This window comes from Diabrotica undecimpunctata, chromosome 4 (assembly GCF_040954645.1).
Source record: "Diabrotica undecimpunctata isolate CICGRU chromosome 4, icDiaUnde3, whole genome shotgun sequence".
In the NCBI taxonomy this organism is placed as follows: domain Eukaryota; kingdom Metazoa; phylum Arthropoda; class Insecta; order Coleoptera; family Chrysomelidae; genus Diabrotica; species Diabrotica undecimpunctata.
Genome location: NC_092806.1, coordinates 75,041,697 through 75,063,700, shown reverse-complemented (window position 1 = coordinate 75,063,700; position 22,004 = coordinate 75,041,697). Strand labels below are relative to the sequence as shown.

Here is a 22,004-nt window from a genome sequence, read left to right as displayed (position 1 = left end):
TATAATCTTGAAAATATTTTTGTGTATATTGAAAGGATAGATAACACTGATCTTGGTCGCTTACATCCAATTACAATAGGTCATATTTTGTACAAAACACTAGGAATTTCTAATATCCTTCAAGTAAGGGGAATTGGTAGGAACATAATTAAGGCAGTAGTAGCTTCTATACATGATGCAAATAGTTTTATAAATAATAGTAAACTAAAGGAAGAAAATTTAAAAGCCTTTATTCCGTGTCACTTATTAGAAAGCAAGGGTTTAATTCGGGATATTGATACTCAATTTGATACTGTATATTTACAGGAAAATATTGAATCTCCTTCACGTATCTTAAATATTAAACGAATGCACAGAAAAGTTGAAAAAAAAATGTTACAATTGACTATGTTGCAAAACGAACTGTTATTGTAGCTTTTGAAGATAATATACTGCCTCAGTATGTTATTATAAATCGAGTTTTTTTGTCCAGTCGAACAATTTGTAGGTAGGGTTACTCAGTGTTATAGGTGTTTGAGATACGGTCACATTTCAAAACAGTGTAGAAGTTCTCAAAATCTATATATTCGATGTAGAGAGAATAAAGATGAAAATCACTCTTGCGAAAATTCAGACATTATTTGCATTCATTGTAAGAGTACTGAACATGTTTCGGTTTCAAAAAATTGTCCTTCTTACCAAAAACAACAAAAAATTAAAAATATTATGATTAAAAATAAAATTTCTTTTATAGAGGCCAAGGAAATTAATGAAAACTCGTATTCAGAGGCTCAAGGCCAAAATAAGTTTTCAATTTTATCCAACTACGATAAAAATTTTCCTAATATTACACAAGATAAAATGTCCCTAACAAGGAAAATGCAAAGGAAGTATACTCCAAGTATTAATCATTTTAATGATGAATTTATTGAAGAATTTTTTGGCAAATAAGAACCTCAATACTGCTATAGAAATTCAAAATAATCCTATAACTTTAAGTCACTTTCTTCTAAATCCATTTACACGGGAAGAACTTGACTTTGCGCTAACTAACAGGTCTAACACCGCTCCGGGCTACGATGATATTAAATATCTTATGCTTAAAAAACTTCCAAATATAGCAAAAAACGTATTACCTGATACTTTTAATGATATTCTTTTTAAAGGTGCAGAAACTGATATATTAAAAACTGTTTTTGTCATACCAATTCTTAAACCAAATAAAGATCTCAACTTGGTACAATCATATAGGCCAATCTCTTTGATATGTGTTTTGAAGACTTTGGAAAGAATTATCAAAGTAAGACTAGAATGCTGGATAACTTATAATAAATTAGCTTGTCAAAATCAATTCTCTTTAAAAAAAGGGGTTGTTCTCTAGATGGTCTTAGTACTCTTGTGGTAGACATAAACAATAATTTTATTACAAGCGCAGAAACAATTACCTTTTTGCGCTTTTTATAGACGTAGAAAGTGCGTGATATATGCCTCCCCATTTTAAGAGATAAGATGTTGAAATTATTTCATATTAGAAATCAGGTAGTCAACATGATTATTAAATTCTATACTAATAGAAAAATATGTTTCAGAAATTTTGATAACACAATTGTAGGTCCAAGAAATATCAACAACGGACTTCCACAAGGTTCAGTTTTAAGCCCTTTTCTCTTTAATTTGTATACGGCTGATTTACATCAATTAAATTTTAATCACATTCCGTTTAAAATAGTACAGTATGCAGATGACCTCTGCATATATACTGAAAATAGGAAATTTAATACCACTATGACTTCTCTCAAAGACACCTTTGGTGTTGTTCATGAATGGTTAACATTAAATGGTTTTCAGATTTCCTACTCCAAGTCTGAAGTTTGTGTTTTCAGTAGATACAACATACCTAAATTAAGTTACATTGTCCTAGGTTCTTATAATTTTTCCATTAAAAACTCCGTCAACTATCTTGGCATGGTACTTGATAGGAAATTGACATGGAAAATGCATATTAATTACATGTTAGACCAATGTATAAAGGGTTTAAATTTAAAAAAAATGGTTACTATGACTTGGTGGGGAGCTGGCGTTGAAACCGCCTTACTATTCTATCGTGCCTATATAAGGTCCATATTGGATTATGGATGTATCTTGTACGGCTCTGCTAGTTCACAGATTTTAAACAAAATAGATATCTTGCAGAACTTAGTTCTACGTGTATGTCTTGGTACCATGAAAATAACTCCAGTCGAACCTCTTCATGTAGGATCTATTGAGCCTCATTTAAATCACAGAAGGCAGTTCCTTGCAGATAAATTTCTTCTTAAAATATCCAGAACCAACAGTAATCCATATTCAAATATAGTAGCATTAAATGAACAATATCTGACAAATAAATATTGGTCGAAGAAAAATTCTCCACTACTGTGTATCGCACTTCAATCTAATCAAGATATCCTTAGTGATTTATATGATCCCAGTTCAACTTTGTTAGATCTTTATGATAAGCATTCATTGTTTCTAAATATAAAGATTGTAAAACCTTCATATAGCGATAATTTTCACATTAACATTAACTTATTATATTCAATACTTGCAAGCTTCGACGAATCTGTGGCAATATACTGATGCTTCGAAGTCCAAGGATGGTGTGGGATGTGCTTTTTAAATCCCCTTCAAAAATATTAATTATTCCTATACACTGGAAACATAGTTTCTATATTTACTGCTGAAGCTATTGCAATCTACGAAGGGTTGACATTTTTATCACAGTCTACAATTGATTCTGCAATAATTATATCGGACTCCCTGTCTGTTTTAAATTCCTTGGTTTTGACTAAATACCCAAGTTACTCCTCCAATTATATCATATATGCAATAAAAAAACGGATTTTAGAACTGCAAAAGGTTAACAAAAACATTAATTTTGTATGGGTTAAAGCACATATCGCACTCGAACATAACGAGTAAGTGGATATGCTGGCAAAAAAGAGTGTAAAAAATGGTTTGACCAATAAACTACTTTTATGTTTTTGTGATGCAGTAGTTTATATTAGAATGAAATATCTCAATATTTGGATCGAATCTTGGTCACAACATATTTATAATAACCCTTCTAGATACTGCTGTATACAAAATCAAATACCGAATAAAACGTAGTTCCATATAATTATTCAAGAAAATATACCACAACTATATTGTTGCGTAGCGCAACCTAAAATTATGATCCAAGTGACGAACACCCTTTTTTAAAAAATAATACTTTTAGTTTTAAGTCGAGTTGTACCCGAGAATGCACGATAGATGTTGCATATACTCTTTGCACATAATTGCGAGATTATCACGTATTCTCTTCTCAATTTTATTAGAAAAAAAACATCAGTCATTGTGTCACCGTCACATTTGATTAATAAAAATTAATTCGCTCATTTTTCAACACACAATGTTCAATTAACGCAAAATAAAGTTTCTCAAGTAGTAAGATGTTTTTTAAAGTGTAATACGGGAAGTGTGATCGCCAAATGTAAGGTAACACATTTTAATTAATTAATAGATATAATTAGAACCAGATCGAAGGTACTGCCCCAACAGGCAGTGAGCAACACGTCAGGAGGAGAAGATAAAATCCCCCGGTGTTCTACATGGTCCTTCGAGCCGGATACAGCAACTGTTCCCGTTTATGTAAAGCTGGAAGCTGAATTTTCATTAATTATAGCACGAGGGCGATCATCTCTCGTTTCTGCAAAGGCGTTTTCACGCAGTACTCAAGATTTTCTCACACTATTCGTAAAAAACATCACTCGCTTCCTCATTTCTTCGCAAAGAAAAGACATAGTTTTTATTCTCTCATATACACACATTGGAGTTTTGGCGGTTCCAGGATCCAAGGTTGTTCTATTAGCGCCGGGAGGCTGGTATATCGACATCGACACTTGCAAGGGATAAGGAGTTTATGTGAGGTCGCGGTTGGATTTAATGTGCGGTTTGATCATTTATTGTAACTTTTACGAATTGTTTTTTGCATCGTCGCATGTCATTTTATTTTTAGATTTTAGATTCGCAGTGATTATAAGTAGATTTTTATGGTAATATTATTTAGTTCATGATACTAAGTATCTCTTGTTGTATTTAAAATTTGTATTATTTTTTCTCACGTTCAAAATGACTGATGTTGCAAAAATTATAAAATTGAGAGGGCATACTAAAGCTTGTATTACTAGAATTCAAACATTTGTCTCAAAAAACCAAAATGTAGTTTTAGATTGCGGTCAATATATTGCACGCAAAAATGTATTAAATGAAACTTATCGCGAGTATCTCAACCTACAAAAGGAACTTGAATTAGAAGATTTTGATAAATATTGTTCAGATAGAGACATAGTTGAAGAACAGTATTATAATTTAGATTCATATTTGTACGAGAAAATCACGCAATTATCTGCAAAACCAGTTCAAACTCAACCTATTGTAACAAATGTAATACCATCTGTTAGCACAATTCAAAATGTAAAGTTGCCAGAATTAAAAATACCTTTTTTCTCGGGCGAAGTCTCAGAATGGCCAGCTTTTTTGATGTTTTCACCAAATTAATAACAAATGATAAACAGTTATCTAATGCTCAAAAACTTATTTATCTCAAATCAGTGTTAAGGAATGAACCGTTAAAGTTAATTGACAATCTAGAAATAATTGATTCCAATTTTGAAATTGCAATACAAAATTTATGCAATAGATTTGAAAATAAATATTTAATAGTAAACAGTCATTTGAACAGTTTATTAAATGCTCCACTCATTACAAAACCCAATGCACATGCTCTAAGGGATTTCTTAACTCAAATTAAAAGCCATCTCGCTGCCTTAGAAAACCTCAACATCTCGAATCAACTCACTGATTTAATTCTCATCAATCTCTTTACTCAAAAATTAGACTATAATACTAAAAGATCATTTGAAACCGAGCGTAATATAAACAAACTCCCAAGTTTAATGGAGTTCCTTGAATTTATTGAAAGAAAATGCAAAATTCTCGAAAATCTTGTTCCTGAATACTCTCATTCTCCGAAACAAAAACAATCTTCTCGTTTTACTTCTCTTAACACAGTTAGCAATAATTTGCAGTATAGTAGTAATAATCAGTATTTTAAATGTTTCTTATGTCAAAATAACTCCCATAAAATATACACTTGCCGGGAATTCTTAAATATGTCTGAAGATGAGCGTTTTCAAACTGTCAAGGCAAAGAAAGCGTGTCTCAACTGCTTGGCTAGTGGTCATTCAGCAAGCTCATGTACCTCTGCGTCAAATTGCGCTAAATGTAACAGGAGACATCACACATTGCTCCACTTCTCTAACGCTTCTACTCATAACTCAAATAGTTCTCGTTTCAGAACAAATCAAGATTCTCGTAGTCTACCCACTAGAAACACTCATTTCCAAAACACTCGTCACTCTCAAGACTCACAAGAAAATCATAATTCTCAAAATACTCGCCAGTCTCACAATATGCATGATACTCCAAATTCTCGTACTCACTCTAATGTATCTCGTGATCCCAATACTCAAAGCGAAACTTCAAGTTCACCTGCAATCCCACGAATAGCAAATCAATCTCAGTCTAATGATGTCTACCGAGCATCATCTCTCTCTACACTCTCAGGCAAAAAGGAGGTTCTACTCCAAACAGCATGTGTTACAATTTATGATTCTCATAATAATCCCGTTAAGGTTCGCTGCCTTACAGACTCAGCTAGTCAGCTTTCGTTTATCACTGAGGAATTAGCAAGTCGCTTGAAATGTATTCCTTACACAAAAAGTCTTCAAATTTCTGGAATATCCGAAATCTGTTCGACGTCGAATAAAATGGTGGATTTAAATATTTTCTCAAATGTTAATCCCACAAAACATTTTACACTTTCTTGTGCGATTCTCCCAACCATCACTTGTAAGCACCCTCAAATTACATTGGATTTTAATGCTCTCAAAATTCCACCAAACATTCACCTAGCTGATCCAGAATTTTGTACTCCTGCCGAAGTTCAAATGCTGCTTGGAGCAGATGTTTATTTCGACTTACTTACTTACGGGTTAATAAAATTAGGCCCTAATCTTCCTACCTTAACAAATACTCATCTCGGTTATCTTGTAGGTGGAAATGTACCTCAATCATCTGGGTCAATTGACTCATATTCTATACTTAACATTCAAGAAAATACTCAACCTCGAAATGAAGTATCCTTGTTCGTTCAAACTCAAAATACCGATTCACTCGTACGGTCGTTTTGGGAAATAGAAGAAATCTCGTCTTCTACTTGTACTCCAAAAATCCTAACTTCTTCGGAGCAACAAGCCGAAGATATTTTTAAATCGTCACTTAAAATATTATTATCTGGTAGATTCCAAGTAGATCTTCCTTTCAAATCTCCCAACGAATATAAAAAATTGGGCGAATCGTTTTTCCTCGCAAAGAAGCGATTCCTAAACCTCGAACAGAAACTGATCAAGTCAGATCAATTATACGCACAGTATAAACAATTTATTCATGAATATATTGCACTTGGACATTGCAGATATGTGCCTCTCTCCACTCGAAATATTCACTCTGATTTAAAATACTTTATTCCTCACCATTGCGTTTTAAAGGATAGCGTAACAAATAAGTTGCGTGTTGTCTTTGATGGCAGTATGAAAACTACCTCAAATCTAAGTCTTAATGACATAATGCTTCCTGGTTATACGGTACAACGCGAATTATTCGATATTTTGATAAATTTTAGATTATTTAAATACTGTATTGTAGCAGATCTATGTCATATGTACAGACAAATTCGAGTAAATCCCGAACAGGTATTTCTGTTGAACATCTTATGGCGTGATTCACCTCAAGAGGATTTGAAATGTCTTCAACTTGAAATTGTCACTTATGGATTAAATAACTCCGGTTTTCTCAGCACTAGATGTCTTAAGGAATTAGCTCAAAAACATTCCGACAAATTTCCCTTGGCTAGTGATGCTCTTTTAAATTGCTGTTATATCGATGATGTGCTGTATGGCTGTAACGATTTTGAAACACTCTTCGAAATTCATCGTCAATTAACCGAATGTTTGAACCTCGCTTGTTTCTCGCTTCATAAATGGTGTGCAAACTCACCTGAATTTCTCGCAGGTATTTCTCATATCTCTAATGAAGCTAGTTATGTAATCAATCCTGAAAATAACACGAACAAAATTCTCGGCCTATGTTGGAATTCTCACTCCGATCATTTTTCAGTTCTTGTGCCAAAGGTTACCGTTAAGGATACCTATACAAAAAGAGAAGTTCTTTCTTTAATTGCTTCCATTTATGACCCTATCGGATTGATTAACCCTGTAGTGGTATCTGCTAAATTAATTATGAGAAAGATTTGGTTAGAAGGGTCGAATTGGGATGACCACCTCAGTCCAAATTTGCTTACACAATGGAATCTATTTTTACAAACACTTCCTCACCTCTCCAATCTCAAGATTCCTAGGTTGCTGCAAAATTCTAGCAATGTAACAAGTACTCAAATACATAGGTTTTCGGATGCAAGTCTTAGCGCGTATGGTGCTTGCGTTTATTTAAGAACATCACATGAAAATGGCTTTATCTCTTGCAATCTAATCTCCTCAAAGAGTCGTGTTAGTCCTGTAAAAGTTGTGACTCTTCCTCGATTAGAACTTCTAGGAGTATTATTACTCTCTAATCTTGTTACGAAGATTCTTTCTGTCTTGATTCCATCCCAATCTCAGATAAATTCTGTCAATTTATGGACAGATTCCGAAGTCGTCCTCGCATGGATTAATTCACACCCTTCTCGTTGGTCTACCTTTGTAGCCAATAGAGTAACTCAAATTCAAGAACTCACCTCCAACCATACATGGAGACATGTACGATCGAAAGACAAACCTGCGGATATATTATCTCGTGGTGCTACACCCTTGCAGTTGCTTGATTGTGATCTTTGGTTTAATGGTCCTCAATTTTTGTCAGATCCACACTTTGATTTCAACCTCTTTGTATATAATGGTCCTTCGAGTATTAATGTTGATGAACTGCCTGAACTCAAAAGGGTTACTCATCTGATCAGAAAACCAGATTCACAAGTGTATGATGCCCTCTGCAAATTTTCATGTTTCACTCGACTTCAGAGAGCTTTTGCATACTGCATTCGTTTTATTCACAATGTAAGAGCTAAGTCTCATAGACGTACAGGTCCTCTCACTCCAAATGAACTCTCTAGTTCTGAGTTAATGATTATCAAATTGACCCAGTCTCATTTCTTCAATTCGGAAATCCAATTTTTAATGGATAATCGTCTGCTTAACGATAAGTCTATTCGTAAATTGAATCCCTTTCTAGATTAGTCTCAAATGATACGAGTAGGCGGTCGTCTTCTCTTTTCAGATGTTTCTTATGATCAGAAATTCCCTCTACTGTTGCCCTCAAAATCACATATTGTCAATTTATTACTTACCCGAGAACATCGAAGACTTCTACATTCTGGCCCTCAAAATACACTGTCCAATGTTAGATTGAAATTCTGGCCTCTTGATGGTCTTCGACAAATCAAACGTATAATACAAAATTGTCTCACTTGTTACCGTTTTAACGCACAAGTCGCTTCCCAAATCATGGCTACTCTCCCGAGGGAAAGAGTTCAAATTGCACGTCCATTTATAAACGTTGGAGTTGATTTTGGTGGTCCATTTCCAATCAAGACCTCTAAACTCAAGAGAGCTCCCCTTACTAAGGCCTATATGGCAGTGTTTGTATGTTTAGCTACTCGCGCCGTGCATGTGGAATTAATTTCCAGTCTTTCTACTGAAGCGTTCTTATTGACTCTGAAAAGATTTATCGCCCGAAGGGGTAATCCGAGTATCATTTTCAGCGATAATGGCACCAACTTTCTAGGTACGAAAAATCAATTGAAAGAACTTTATGAGTTGCTTCTCAAAGGTGATACCTCTGAATCTATTCGCTCTTTCGCTACTTCATGTCAAATTCAATGGAAGTTTATCCCTCCACGCTCACCACACCACGGTGGTATTTGGGAAGCTGCCATAAAGAGCTTCAAATATCATCTCGTAAGAATAATGGGTAACTCCAATTTTACTTTCGAAGAACTATCCACTGTACTTTCGCAGATTGAAGCAGTGCTCAATTCACGCCCTATCTGTGCGCTCTCAGACGACCCGTCCGATTTTTCCTTTCTTACTCCCGGACACTTCCTTATTGGATCTAACTTAATGTCTTATCCTGAATTCGATCTCTCTGATATTCAAGAAAATAAATTGTCTTTGTGGAATAAATGCACAAGAATTCAGCAGCATATGTGGAAGGTTTGGACTCGCGATTATCTTAATAGGCTTCAAAATAGACCTAAATGGTTCACTCCTCAGGTAGGCATAAAGCCTGATGATCTCGTCTTGCTTAAGGACGAAAACTCGCCTCCTCTCAAATGGCCTATAGCACGGGTAGTTGAGACATATCCGGGAAAGGACAACAAGGTAAGAGTTGTTAAGGTCAGAACTCCTGAAGGGTTATACGTTCGCTCTATTGCTAAACTGTGTCCTCTTCCTATGACTCACCTTCAAGAATTTTAATAGTTTTTTTAGATTAGTTATACCTTTCTTCAAATTGTACACAAATATTTTTTTTTGATGCGTTCACATCAAGAGGGGGACTATGTTGCGTAGCGCAACCTAAAATTATGATCCAAATGACGAAAACCCTTTTTTAAAAAATAATACTTTTAGTTTTAAGTCGAGTTGTACCCGAGAATGCACGATAGATGTTGCATATACTCTTTGCACATAATTGCGAGATTATCACGTATTCTCTTCTCAATTTTATTAGAAAAAAACATCAGTCATTGTGTCACTGTCACATTTGATTAATAAAAATTAATTCGCTCATTTTTCAACATACAATGTTCAATTAACGCAAAATAAAGTTTCTCAAGTAGTAAGATGTTTTTTTAAAGTGTAATACGGGAAGTGTGATCGCCAAATGTAAGGTAACACATTTTAATTAATTAATAGATATAATTAGAACCAGATCGAAGGTACTGCCCCAACAGGCAGTGAGCAACACGTCAGGAGGAGAAGATAAAATCCCCCGGTGTTCTACATATATCACGTCTTAGATTTGGCCACGCCAAAAATATAAGGATGAAACAGATCAATTTATTCAACAATTACATGATCTTAATGTACAGGCTTCGTTTAATATCCTTAGTCTCTTAGCTAATGGAAATGAGAGAATTTATAATGCATTAGTAAAATTTCTGTCAAGTACCAAAATAGTCTTGTAGTGTGAATTTTCAAAAAAAATACATGTATATGCAAAATTGTAGTGAGCAGCTTGGACGGTCCATAGCAAAGCAGCTGTCGGATTGAGTAGATAGCTGCTCAAGAGATTGCTGTGGAACTCTGAGAACCTCATCATCTTGTTTGTATGTAAATATAGATAAAAAGGAGATGCTACAAAAAAGTGTTTTGAATTATATTATGTGTACCGTTTTTTGAACACACTGATGATGTTGAAAAGATGCTCTATTTAACTTGTACCTTATGTTAAATTTAGTTCTTACAGCATATTAGCATATTATTCAGCTCTTCGTTATTGATATTTTATGGACGTTACGGTCATAAATTTTTTATGTTTAAGGTATTAGTCATGTTGTAACTGGCTGATTGACACCTAATCTATGCCAATAAAGAAAAATTAATTTAAAAAACGGGAAAATAAAGATATTCTTGATATAAAAAATGATATTTTATATAAAATATAAGGGAAAAAACTTATAGACAAAAAATCAAATTGTGACCATAAATTATTGTTAAAAGAAAACGCAAGGTAAAAATACAAGTACTTTTTCATCTATTCGGCATCTAGTAACCCCTACCTATGTCTGAAAGCTTCAAATATCTGCGAAAAATTTTTCGACCTTTTTTTTAACCTGACTGGGCTAATAGAATATAATAAAAATATGCTTTATTGTCAATGAAAATTGTACAATTTTATGGACAAAGCTTACAAAAAGTCAAATATACCTATAACAATTAAAATTTACTGAAATTACATAAATCGTCAATATCACAAAATAACAGATAATAAAGTAAACAATCCATTGCAAAATTTAAATAAATTGCTAATTACATAATAAAACCTTACGAACTAATACGTTGAACTTGCTGCATATGATACCCAAACATAATATGTTTTATGTGTATATGTGTAACATGTGTATATATTATAAAAATATTTTATTTACTTGTACATAAAGGTTCTGTAATTTCCTAGTGATTCGTTGCTTTTGTCATTTTACCGCAATGAATTTGGCGACATTTTTAAAATATATATTGTAAAATGTCAATATGTTACCGTCAATTATGTAACCACATCCATGATAACATATTTGACACTAGGTAACATAAATGACAGGGTTAAATATTGACCAAGAAAAAATATTATGAAGTATTCTTAAGTTTTTTTTTACAGATGGCTTTGACAGCAGCGGAGAAGCAAAGGCACTACAGAGAAAGAGTGAATGCAGACCCAGAGCGACGAAGTGAACTTCTAAGGAAATTGCGGGAGCACGCAAAAACGACGGAAAGGAATTAAGATTGATAAACCCATAAATGACTTTTGGAGCGAGAATAGAAACGCAAAAGAAAATACTGGAAAGAAACTTAACGAAAATATTGTGAAAATAAGAAAGTCCGTGGAAGAAAATTGGAAGCTATTGTAAACAATACACCACCGAGTAGCCCATCCTGCGAATTACCAGTTTTACAAGTCAATGCATCTACAAGAGACAGAAAGAAAGTACGAAGAGATCGAGCAGCAGTTTATAGAAAAATAGCAAGGCTAAAAAAGGAATTAGAAGATGCAAAGAAACGAACTAACCGATACAAGACTAAAGTTCGGCGTTTAAAGAAAAAATAATTGGAAACACCTAGTACATCTCAGTCTCCTCTATTTATCTCAATTGAGAACTTAAAGACCAAGAAATTTCAAAATCGGTGAAACAAAAATTATTATTTCAAGACGTTCTTCTTGGAGAATTAAAAGGGACTTACAAAAGAAGTCCCAATGAAAAATTAAAGCAAACACTCTCACAAGTTTGTAAAGGATCAAATTAAAAAAAATACATTTGTGACTTTGGCTTTTAAGAAATTGGGATTCAGATCCGATGCCACAAAAAAAGATGCTCAGAGAAAGCGGCTTAGTAAATTATGCTTAAAGGTAAAGAAGGTTTTTTGCCAAGGTGATAATAGCCAACAAACGCCTGGAAAAAAATAAACAATCACTTTTCGAGGAGTTAAAAAACAAAAAAGATTTTGTTGCAGTCAATTAATAGCAAAACTATGCAAAAAGCAACTTTTTCAAATGGCGTTCTTTTTGGGTGGTGCAACCAAAATTATCAGAACGTGACTCATGTTTATGTAAAAAACATGACAATCTACAAAATAAACTGAATACTTTAATTAGAGAAAAAGTTGTTGGTGCCGTGGAATTAGAACGGCTCTGCGAAACTGTTAAATGCCATGTGAATGCGTTATGTATGATTAATAAATGTCCAATTTGTAAGGATAAAAAAGTGGTTAGCCAGGATTTATATTCATCCAAGCAAGTTACATGGTTTGCTTGGAAAACCGAAAGAAATATAATAGAAAAAAATGGAAAAACATTACAATTAAAAAAAAAAAACAGTAAAAGTTAAAGAAGAGGGAAGCTTATTCGATTTAATTAAAGGTTTTAACAAAGAATTTAATGAACAATTCTGTCCACACGTATTTAGAATCAGTCATCAATTTAACTAGTCCAAAAAATGCAAATCAGAATTATCCTACGATGAAGTTGATGTTCACATTGATTTTTTAGAAAATTACTTATGTAAAATGGGTAAAGAAATTCAAGCTTTGCATTTTGGCGCCTCTCATAATCAAGCTACCTTGCACACAGCAGTCCTCTATCGGGAAAATGGAGAACACCAGTCTTACTGCATAGTATCTGATTGGAGAAGACATGATCCGTCAGTAGTGTGGGCCCATCTGATGCCAGTTTTATTAGAACTCAGAACAGAAAATATTGACGTTGTTCATTTCTTTAGTGATGGACCAACCTCGCAATATAAAAACAAAGACAATTTTTTTCTTTAATACTCTGTTTCATAAACAGGTACAGGTGTGGTACTTGATATTTTTCAGAAGCTGCCCATGGAAAAGAAGCGCCAGATGGAATCGGTGCTGTTGTAAAAAGGACTACAGATAATCTTGTTGCTAGGGGATACGATGTGGAGTATGCTAAGGCTTTCTTTCAACTGGTACAAGCCCAAACCAAAGACATTACTGAGGATGACATAACATCTACAGAACAAAAAAAATCTCTCAATCAAATAATGAAAATTCCAGTAATAATGAACGTTCATCAAGTTTTGTCAGTTGGCCATAAACAAAATCTCTACATTCCAGAATACTCATGTTTTTGCAAAAAATTGCCGGTTTTGGATTTAATGTGTTTTAACTGCAAATAAGTTAAAGTTTTTGAGTCGAATACGCTACCAATAGAAAATGAAGAGCAAGCAACTGTTGGAGAAGTAAATCATATTCCGCTACATGAAAAAAATAAAGCTGAGCTTTTTGACTGGGAAGATGATATTCCACTATCATCAATAAGAGACCTAACCAAGTACCTGACCGTGGGCAAATTTGTTGTTTGAAGATTCACTTATGATAAAGGAACAAAACATGAAACCAAAAAACATTTGATGATGACACTTCATATTTTATAAGCTGTTTAAGGAAAAAAGGAAATGAATTTGTTTTTCCTAATATTGAAAACAAGAATGTTGTTACATTTGAAAATATTATTTGTGTTTCACCACAAGCTCATATTAGGCGGGGACATTACAGTTTTGGGGAAACACTTCCGGAAAACTTACAGTTTTTTTAATGTTTTCACGAAATTTGTCATTTATGTAACTTTGGCTCACTTATGTTACCACTTTTCAAAATCAGTATTTTTCATATATTTATAATTCCATTTTTAATTGGGAACGTATTATTTGTTTCAAGAGATAAATAAAACATAAATTTTTAGTAGTTTTACGTTTATTTAATGTGCGTTTATACTTCTTTATTTAATCAGTAACATATATGACTGTCATTTATGTAACGATCGTAATAATAAAAAAAAACAAATAACAATTATTATAAAACCTCACTGCTAATACTATATTTGTGGTCTCCTATTAAATTACTTTAGATAATTTAGTACAGATTCTAGGGGTTAGAAGATGGAGGGAAATTGCCAGGAATCGACAGGAGTGGCGACTTCTTTGTGAGCAGGCCAATATCCACAACGGATTGTCGAGCCACTTATGATGATGATGATGATTAAATTACTTTTGTCTATCGCCAAATTTAATAAGAAAGAAAAAACAATTTCTTTCTATTTTTTCTGGTGTAACATTCCAGGTTATCTTGGAATTAACCATATAAAGAGGAAAGCGCTAAAATCTCGCGATTTTTGAAATAGTTTCTGCAATGTGTTGTTCTTTTCACGCCAAACAGATACCGTATTGTCTTTTTTTGTAAATTCAAAATAACATCGGATTGGGCAGTTGTACTAGAACCCCAAAGAAGGAAGATCATATCGAAGATGAGTCCTCATTGAGAAAAATATGTTATTTTAGAAGATGCTAAATTGATTTTCTTCGAAACAGATTTTATTGCATAGCAGGCTGAGGATAGTTTCTTACTTAACAAATCGATATGAACAGAAATTTTACAGTAACATGTTGTAAAGCTTTAAACTGATATCTTATTATGAGCTCTAGGTCTTCTTTAGTGTACAAAATGATGTCCGAGGGATCTTCGCTACGTCACATGCCTGGTTCCGCTGTCAAATGTCATGCGCAATATAATACGTTGTGTTTATTGTACTATGCCGCACACTGACTTGCTTCTCGCTCTCCTCGGCAGTTTCGTATCAGCAACCGTTTGACACACACTTAAATTATTTTAAAAATGAGTTCTAGTTCTTCAAAGTTTAAAGATATTATGATTGCCTTAACAAAAACCAACGTATTGGATTTATAACATTAATTTAAAACAGGAAACTTATGGGAAGTTTATCATTTCTTTCATGACCTATTCGAAGATGATGAAAAGTTCTTCAAATATTTTCGAATGTCTAGTGTAAAAATATTATGAACTCGTTGAGCTATATATGAGCAGGACACAAACTTTCGATAATCAGTATCTCCTGAAGAAAGGCTAGCGGTTATTCTAAAGTAAGTATCCTAATTTTCAATTAAAATAAATAGGTAATACATATACATATACTGTATATAGGCTAAAAACTAACTGTTGAGTAGGTGTTCGTGTTTGGGGTGAAGGTATATTGGATTGAGCTTGCCACTGGCTCGTATCATTGTCTCGATTGATTGTGCTTAAAAGAGGTGAACAGGAAACAGAAGATGATATGCTATTAGAGACTACTAAAGGTACTTAAAAATGTACTGGATAATTATTCGCAATTTTGTTCATTATTAAATGTTTCAGTTCATACTCGCTGACTAAAATTGATATTTTTGATTTAAGTTCAATTGAAAGATGGAGTGAAAAAAGTCCTTACAGTTTCCAGCTTCAAAATTTTTTTTGTAAATGATTTGCTTTTCTAGTGACTTTTGATGCAGCTTTTCCTTCAAAATAATTTTTCAACACTTGCGCTATTTGATTCGGTGGTTGTCTCATATGCTTAGATGTAGAAGCCCTAAATTCTGTAGTTGCTGCTGATTACATATTATTGTCATGAGGAGGATGTTCCGAGGAACTCGTAGAATTCTCAGTAGCATGATGTCGATGATGACTGTTCCATCATCCGAATTATTTAAACAATGTTTTTCTGCAGGCTGTCTGAAAGATTTGACTTCTGTTCTCTTTCTGAGTAGAAGGGGACTACGAAAGACATGATGTCTTCATATTTTCACTTTTTTATTGTGGTATTCCTTTGGCCATTGACTGTTTTTTGTTTTTAATTGCTTCACGGAAAGCATCTCTAAGCGCTGTCCACTTTTTTTGTAATCTGGAACTATAAAAAGTTGACACTAATTAATTTTAAATATATAATATATACCTACATTCTTATTGTGATATTTATAGGGGTATTTCCAAATCATTGGCGGACTCTGTACTTATTTTTAATTATCAATTAATATATTTCTTATTTGTAGGTTTCTGGGTTATGGCGATTCAATTTCTACATTTAGTTTTAGTTACAGATTAGGAGAAATAAAAATTAAGAGAAATAATCACACATGTCAAAAAATATGGACTACAACATCGTTAGTAATGCCTACTTCGACTTTAGAACAGTAACGAAAAATAGAAGAAGGATTCCGTACAAAATGGAACTATCCTAACTGTGTTAAGACAATAGACGGCAAACATGTGGTATTTGAAAAACCTCCAAATTCCTTAGTCATTTGGATGAAATAGTGACGGGAGGGTACTCCGTTCATTACAGCTTAGGATAAAACTTATAAATAACATAAAATTTACCTGCAGATAAAGCGTTGCCTCAAATAGATATTGTTTTGTTCTTCTTTCTATGGCGTCCAGATTAAGGAAGGTTGGCGACCATATTTCTAAAAGATTCTCTGTCTTTTGCAACGTAGAATAATTCGTCTACAGTCATGTTTGTCCAGTCTCGAATATTTCGCAGTCATGACTTCCTTTTTCTACCTATTCACTTTTTGCCATCGACTCATGATGACCTGCAGAAGACTATATTTATCATTCCTCAGTATGTGTAAAAGGTATGCAGTCTTGCATACTTTTATTGTTCTCAACAATTTTTTGTCTCGAACCATCCTTCTAAGCACTTTCTCATTGGTGACCCTGGCAGTCCATGAAATTCTCAACATTCTCCGGTATATCCAAAGTTCAAAGGCTTCAAGCTTCTTAACTATTTGCACTTTTAACGTCCATGTTTCTACCCCGTATAATAGTTGGGACCAGAAGTATCATTCAACAAAACCTCAGTCTCAGCGGTGTATTCAGATTTTTATCACAGAACAATTGCTTGAATTTTATGAACGCTGCCCTTGCCATTTCTATTCGTACTCATATTGGTACGAATTGTTTTACCCCATGTAATTGTCGGGGACGAAGCATTCCCCTTATTGTCTAATGTAGTAAGACCGTATCCAGGAAGCCAAGTAAGCAATAATGAAGGAAACAGAATTTATAATTATCACCACTGCAGAGCTAGTCATGAAAGTCTAAACTGTAACTGTAACTGAAAGCAGTAAGCAGTAACTGAAAAGGCATTTGGAATTATTACGAAAAAATTCCGAATTTTTTTTAAAGTTTAATATTTCGCCTGACCTAGATATACTTACTTTAGCTTGTACTGCATTTCACAACATTGGAACTATTCTTGTACGTGGCAACCTGAAGAACTTGAGGATGAGGAGGTGCCTAAAGGTCTTGATAATATGGTTTATATTGGTGGTAATTTTCAACAAGAAGCTTTCAATATCAGGGAAAAATTTAAACAATATTTTGGATCCAATCAACGAAGTGTAGCATAGCAACGTGAGAAGATATATGCTGAAAGATAACGTATCGTATAATAAAACTATTATATAAGTACACTAAAATTGGCATATTTTAAATTAATGAGTCAAACTTTGAGTTTTAATAAATCTAGTACTAAGCATAATATTAAAATTAAAAATATATTTTAAATTAAAATGATATGATAAATAAGTGGGGAAATAAATAATTATTACTTACCGGAGCTTCCTGTTTTTTTCGCTAACTCACTACAAGTGATTTCTTTTCGATTACTGTTATGATCCTCTTTTGGGGATCATATATAGTATTACATATTCTCGCACATTTTCTACTAGAAGTTCGTCGATCCTAGTGCGTTTATTAAAATTCAGACGTCTACTTTTCTATGCATAGAATACTACTAAAAATAGACAATGACAACACACTATTCGGCAGTTATTGCCTTTTCTATCATTCTCCGCCGATGCCGAGCCTATTCAACCGGCCTTAGATGTTCCTAAGCGGTGCGCGGCGGCTCATTTATTTTCAAGTATAGCAAAATCTGCCGATTGTTCTTAGCAGTCGACCTGTCTGAGCCGATTTAGTCAGCGCTTTCCTTTAACGTCTTACGAGATTTTTGGGATTTAAACTAGTAAAATCGTATAGAGATAACAGCTAAACCTGGATTTAGTTATATATGTTAAGATGTTCATCTACAGAATAGGGTTGGAAATTTTTTTAAGATGTTTGGCAAAAGTTTTGGATTTACCTTTATTACTTCCTCTCCATACTCAATCTTTAGTTCGGATACGGGGTTAGAGAGTTGAGGGCGGTCTATTTGCTTAATTGCTTTCCAGAAGGAATGCTTGGTCGCTTTTGACGCTGTAAGATATTTGAGATAGGATATGTGTGCCATTTGCATAACTGCAACCTAAGTTTTCGTTTCTATTATATTTTATTTACTTATATTTTGAATTTCTTGAGTAGGGCGATTTGTTTCCGTGACTGTGATTGATTTCCATACAGCTTCCTGTATGGATTAGTTGAGGTATTCTATTGGATTACCTACACACACTCAAAAAGTCTAAAGATATTTTTATATATATAGATTTTTTTTCTACATGGAATATCAGATCGTTCTACTCAAGAGACCAAGAAATAACCCAAGTGCTGAAAGAGAAGCAAATATACAAAATCACCAGGAGAGGACAGAATACCGAACGAAATCCTAAAGTACGGAGGACCAAATCTGACCAAACAACTATTAAAACTAATCCAAAAAAATAATAGAACAAAACAGACTTCCTCTTCCCCTTCTTTAAAAGGGGAGACAAATCGGACCCAGAAAATTACAGAGGAAATAATTTATTAAACACAACACTAAAATTAACAACCAAAGTAATAACAAATAAATTGAATGAAATTATAACACTAGCAGAAGAACAACAAGGTTTTAGGTCAGAAAGATTATGCACCGACGCTATATTTATAATGGGCAAGTGCAAGAGAGATAATTAGAATACAATAAACCTGCATATCCATGTTTCGTGGACCTGACGAAGGCATTTGATCGAGTCAAATTAAAGGACGTTATCCACTTATTGTACGCAGGAGCGATATCTTTAGGCATAATCTAAACGATCGAAAATATCTAACAAAAAAACACAATGAAAGTAAAAGTAGAACTAACTGGCCCTATTAAAGCTGGCAATGAGATAAGACAGGAAGATTCCTCTACTGTTTAAACTGATTACGGAAGAAATAATAAAAAAAGTAAAAACTAAAAAAGGATAACAAATAGGAGAAAAACAGCTTAAAATAATCTGCTATGCAGACGACACAATACTACTCTCTTAGGGTGAAGATGATTTACAACGTATGCTGCACCAATTTAATATAACCGCCAAAAAATTTACCATGTCAATTTTTCAAAAAAAGACAAAATGCATGGTTATAACAGCAAATTTACTAAGATGTTAATTGAAGCTGGAAGGTCAGATAATAGAACAAGAAACGATATGGGAGAAAATATCGGGAACGAAGTGAAAGGAAGAATTTACAAAACAGTTATCGGACCAATAATGGCATACGCGGCAGAAACACGACCTGACACAGAGGGGACAAAAAGGATGTTAGAAACACAGACATAAAAACACTTAAAAAATTGATAGTAAAAAACTATGGGACAGAGCTAGAAGTACAGATATACGACGTAGATGCAAGGTGAAGAACATTAACAACTGGGTAAGAAATAGAAGAGTAGAATGGACAACAAATAGTGTAGTAAAACGGCAAGATACGATTCCCCAAAAGGAAGGCGATCACTAGGAAGACCACGTAAACGATGTAACAACAACTTACTGGAGGCACATTGAAAAACAGAGTCATGTCTACATAAAAAGAAGAAGAAGATTTTTTTTTCTGGAACTACCTTAGATAATTATTAACACATTTACAGTATTTAGATATATATATATATATATATATATATATATATATATATATATATATATATATATATATATATATATAATGATCAATAAAATAAAATTGGTTTATGTTTTAAAAAATAACTATCTATAAATAGTATCTATAGGTAAAAAAATGAAACCATAATCGAGTTACAACGAAAGGCATATTAAAGAAGGCCTACGATGTAGCACTACGTAAACGATGTAACAACAACTTACTGGAGGCACATTGAAAAACAGAGTCATGTCTACATAAAAAGAAGAAGAAGATTTTTTTTTTCTGGAACTACCTTAGATAATTATTAACACATTTACAGTATTTAGATATATATATATATATATATATATATATATATATATATATATATATATATATATATATAATGATCAATAAAATAAAATTGGTTTATGTTTTAAAAAATAACTATCTATAAATAGTATCTATAGGTAAAAAAATGAAACCATAATCGAGTTACAACGAAAGGCAGATTAAAGAAGGCCTACAGCCCTATTCATTTAAATGATGTTATTTTACACACACACACACTTCATTTAACTCACCTAACAAACAATAACTCTCTAACGTCAATGAAATCTAAATTATCCAATATTTACTAATATAAAAAAGGCCCGTTTTCACACTACGTCTTATTGTACGTTTTGTGGGTCATATAAAACGTACGACAAAATGTACGTTTTGTCCAGTGTATACACACTACGTTTTTCCTTCCGTTTTCTACCTCATTTCTAATTCAGAGTCTTGAGTTGTGTGAAGTTTGTTTAGTGTTTTTTTTTATTATGGAGGAAACACGGCTGCTTTCTTTTATTTTTTCAACTATAAAGATACTACGACTGGGGAAAAAGGGGATGAAGAGGGAAAAGACAAGATGGTCAAGAGAGTGGGCTTCTAAAAAGAAGCCAGTATTCCCACGTCTCGTTACTAAAAGAGGCGAACCAGATGACTGGCGCAATTATTTGCGAATGGACACCTCAGCCTATTGTCAATTGCTAGATTGGTAACACCATACATATTGAAATAAGACACCTCATGAGAAAAGCCATGACACCCCATGAAAGACTCACAGCAACTCTCAGATATCTTACAACAGGACGCAGCGTCAAGGACTTGGAGTTCACAATCATAATATCCAAACCAGCGTTAAGCCAAATAATTCCTGAAACCTGTAATGCAATCTACTTGGTTTTAAAACATAACTACTTAAAAACTTTTATACAATTCAATAAATTCCCCGAGAAAATCGTGGGTGCATTGCTGCAAATCTGACATTATTAGGCTTTTTTTGGGAAAAATGAAACGAACTGCAGTGGAACTAGTCGTCAAATAAGTCAAGATCGGACGACTTGTCTGAACATGTATTTTCACGTAACGTTTTATCCTATCAGTTCTCGCAAAACTATGCTTCTCATATCATTTCTACGATCTGATCTTGGATTTCATTTCGATTCGACGTTTTGCTGTTTACATGCCACGTTTTATTGTATAGGATTTGTCCTATCCAACAAAACGTATAATAAGACGTAGCGTGAAAACCGACCTTAAAAGTTCTGTATTTTTTTCTCTCCTGTAAATAAATTCATAAAATTGGTTATAAGTAAAACTTGCTATGGATAACTTGTAAAAAAAAATTGTTATAAATGCTGCGTTTCTGTTAACATATTATAAAAATATAAAATGAACACAATGAGTGTTTGTAGGAATTAATTATATACTTTAGATATCCGTGAAAATTTATTTTTATTAATTTTAGGATCTTTCTCAAGAATTTTTTTATGTATATTTTCTGGTTTATTTTAAGTGAGACATCTAATTGTGGCTTATTAAAAAGTAATTCTCTAAATTGTTTATGGATTTGTTCGTTAATATAGGACATTATGCCCTATGAACAATTTATGAACTTACTTCGATAAAAACAATGGATTGGTCTGATCTTAGGTCATAGTACATTGACGA

At 33.3% G+C, this 22,004-nt stretch overlaps 3 protein-coding genes across 4 annotated transcripts in view; all 3 read left to right on the top strand.

Moving 5' to 3' along the window:
• LOC140438277 (putative gustatory receptor 28b) overlaps window positions 1-22,004 on the top strand; it is a 77,654-nt gene that overhangs the window by 18,445 nt on the left and 37,205 nt on the right. Inside the window, exon 1 of one of the 2 annotated variants that reach the window (XM_072527972.1) lies at window positions 15,035-15,292. The exons of the other annotated variant lie outside the window; for it this stretch is intronic. The gene's annotated coding sequence lies outside the window, so the exon portion shown is untranslated. Of the gene's footprint in view, window positions 1-15,034; window positions 15,293-22,004 lie in introns of those variants that run through there. 2 annotated transcript variants of the gene reach the window in all.
• On the top strand, window positions 5,175-8,354 carry LOC140438722 (uncharacterized). The gene has a single exon (XM_072528367.1). It carries the CDS (start codon window positions 5,175-5,177, stop codon window positions 8,352-8,354), a length of 3,180 nt encoding a protein of 1,059 aa, XP_072384468.1.
• LOC140438721 (uncharacterized) lies at window positions 8,622-11,616 on the top strand. The gene is made up of 2 exons (XM_072528366.1): window positions 8,622-9,497; window positions 11,494-11,616. Exons 1-2 carry the CDS (start codon window positions 8,622-8,624, stop codon window positions 11,614-11,616), a joined length of 999 nt encoding a protein of 332 aa, XP_072384467.1.

Excerpts from the sequence above, each read along its gene's own strand:
- LOC140438722 (XM_072528367.1), top strand. The coding sequence starts at position 5,175 with ATGTCTGAAGATGAGCGTTTTCAAACTGTCAAGGCAAAGAAAGCGTGT.
- LOC140438721 (XM_072528366.1), top strand. The coding sequence starts at position 8,622 with ATGGCTACTCTCCCGAGGGAAAGAGTTCAAATTGCACGTCCATTTATA. Across the intron at positions 9,498-11,493 it reads ATCCGGGAAAGGACAACAAG|ATGGCTTTGACAGCAGCGGA; the intron begins GTAAGAGTTGTT and ends TTTTTTTTACAG.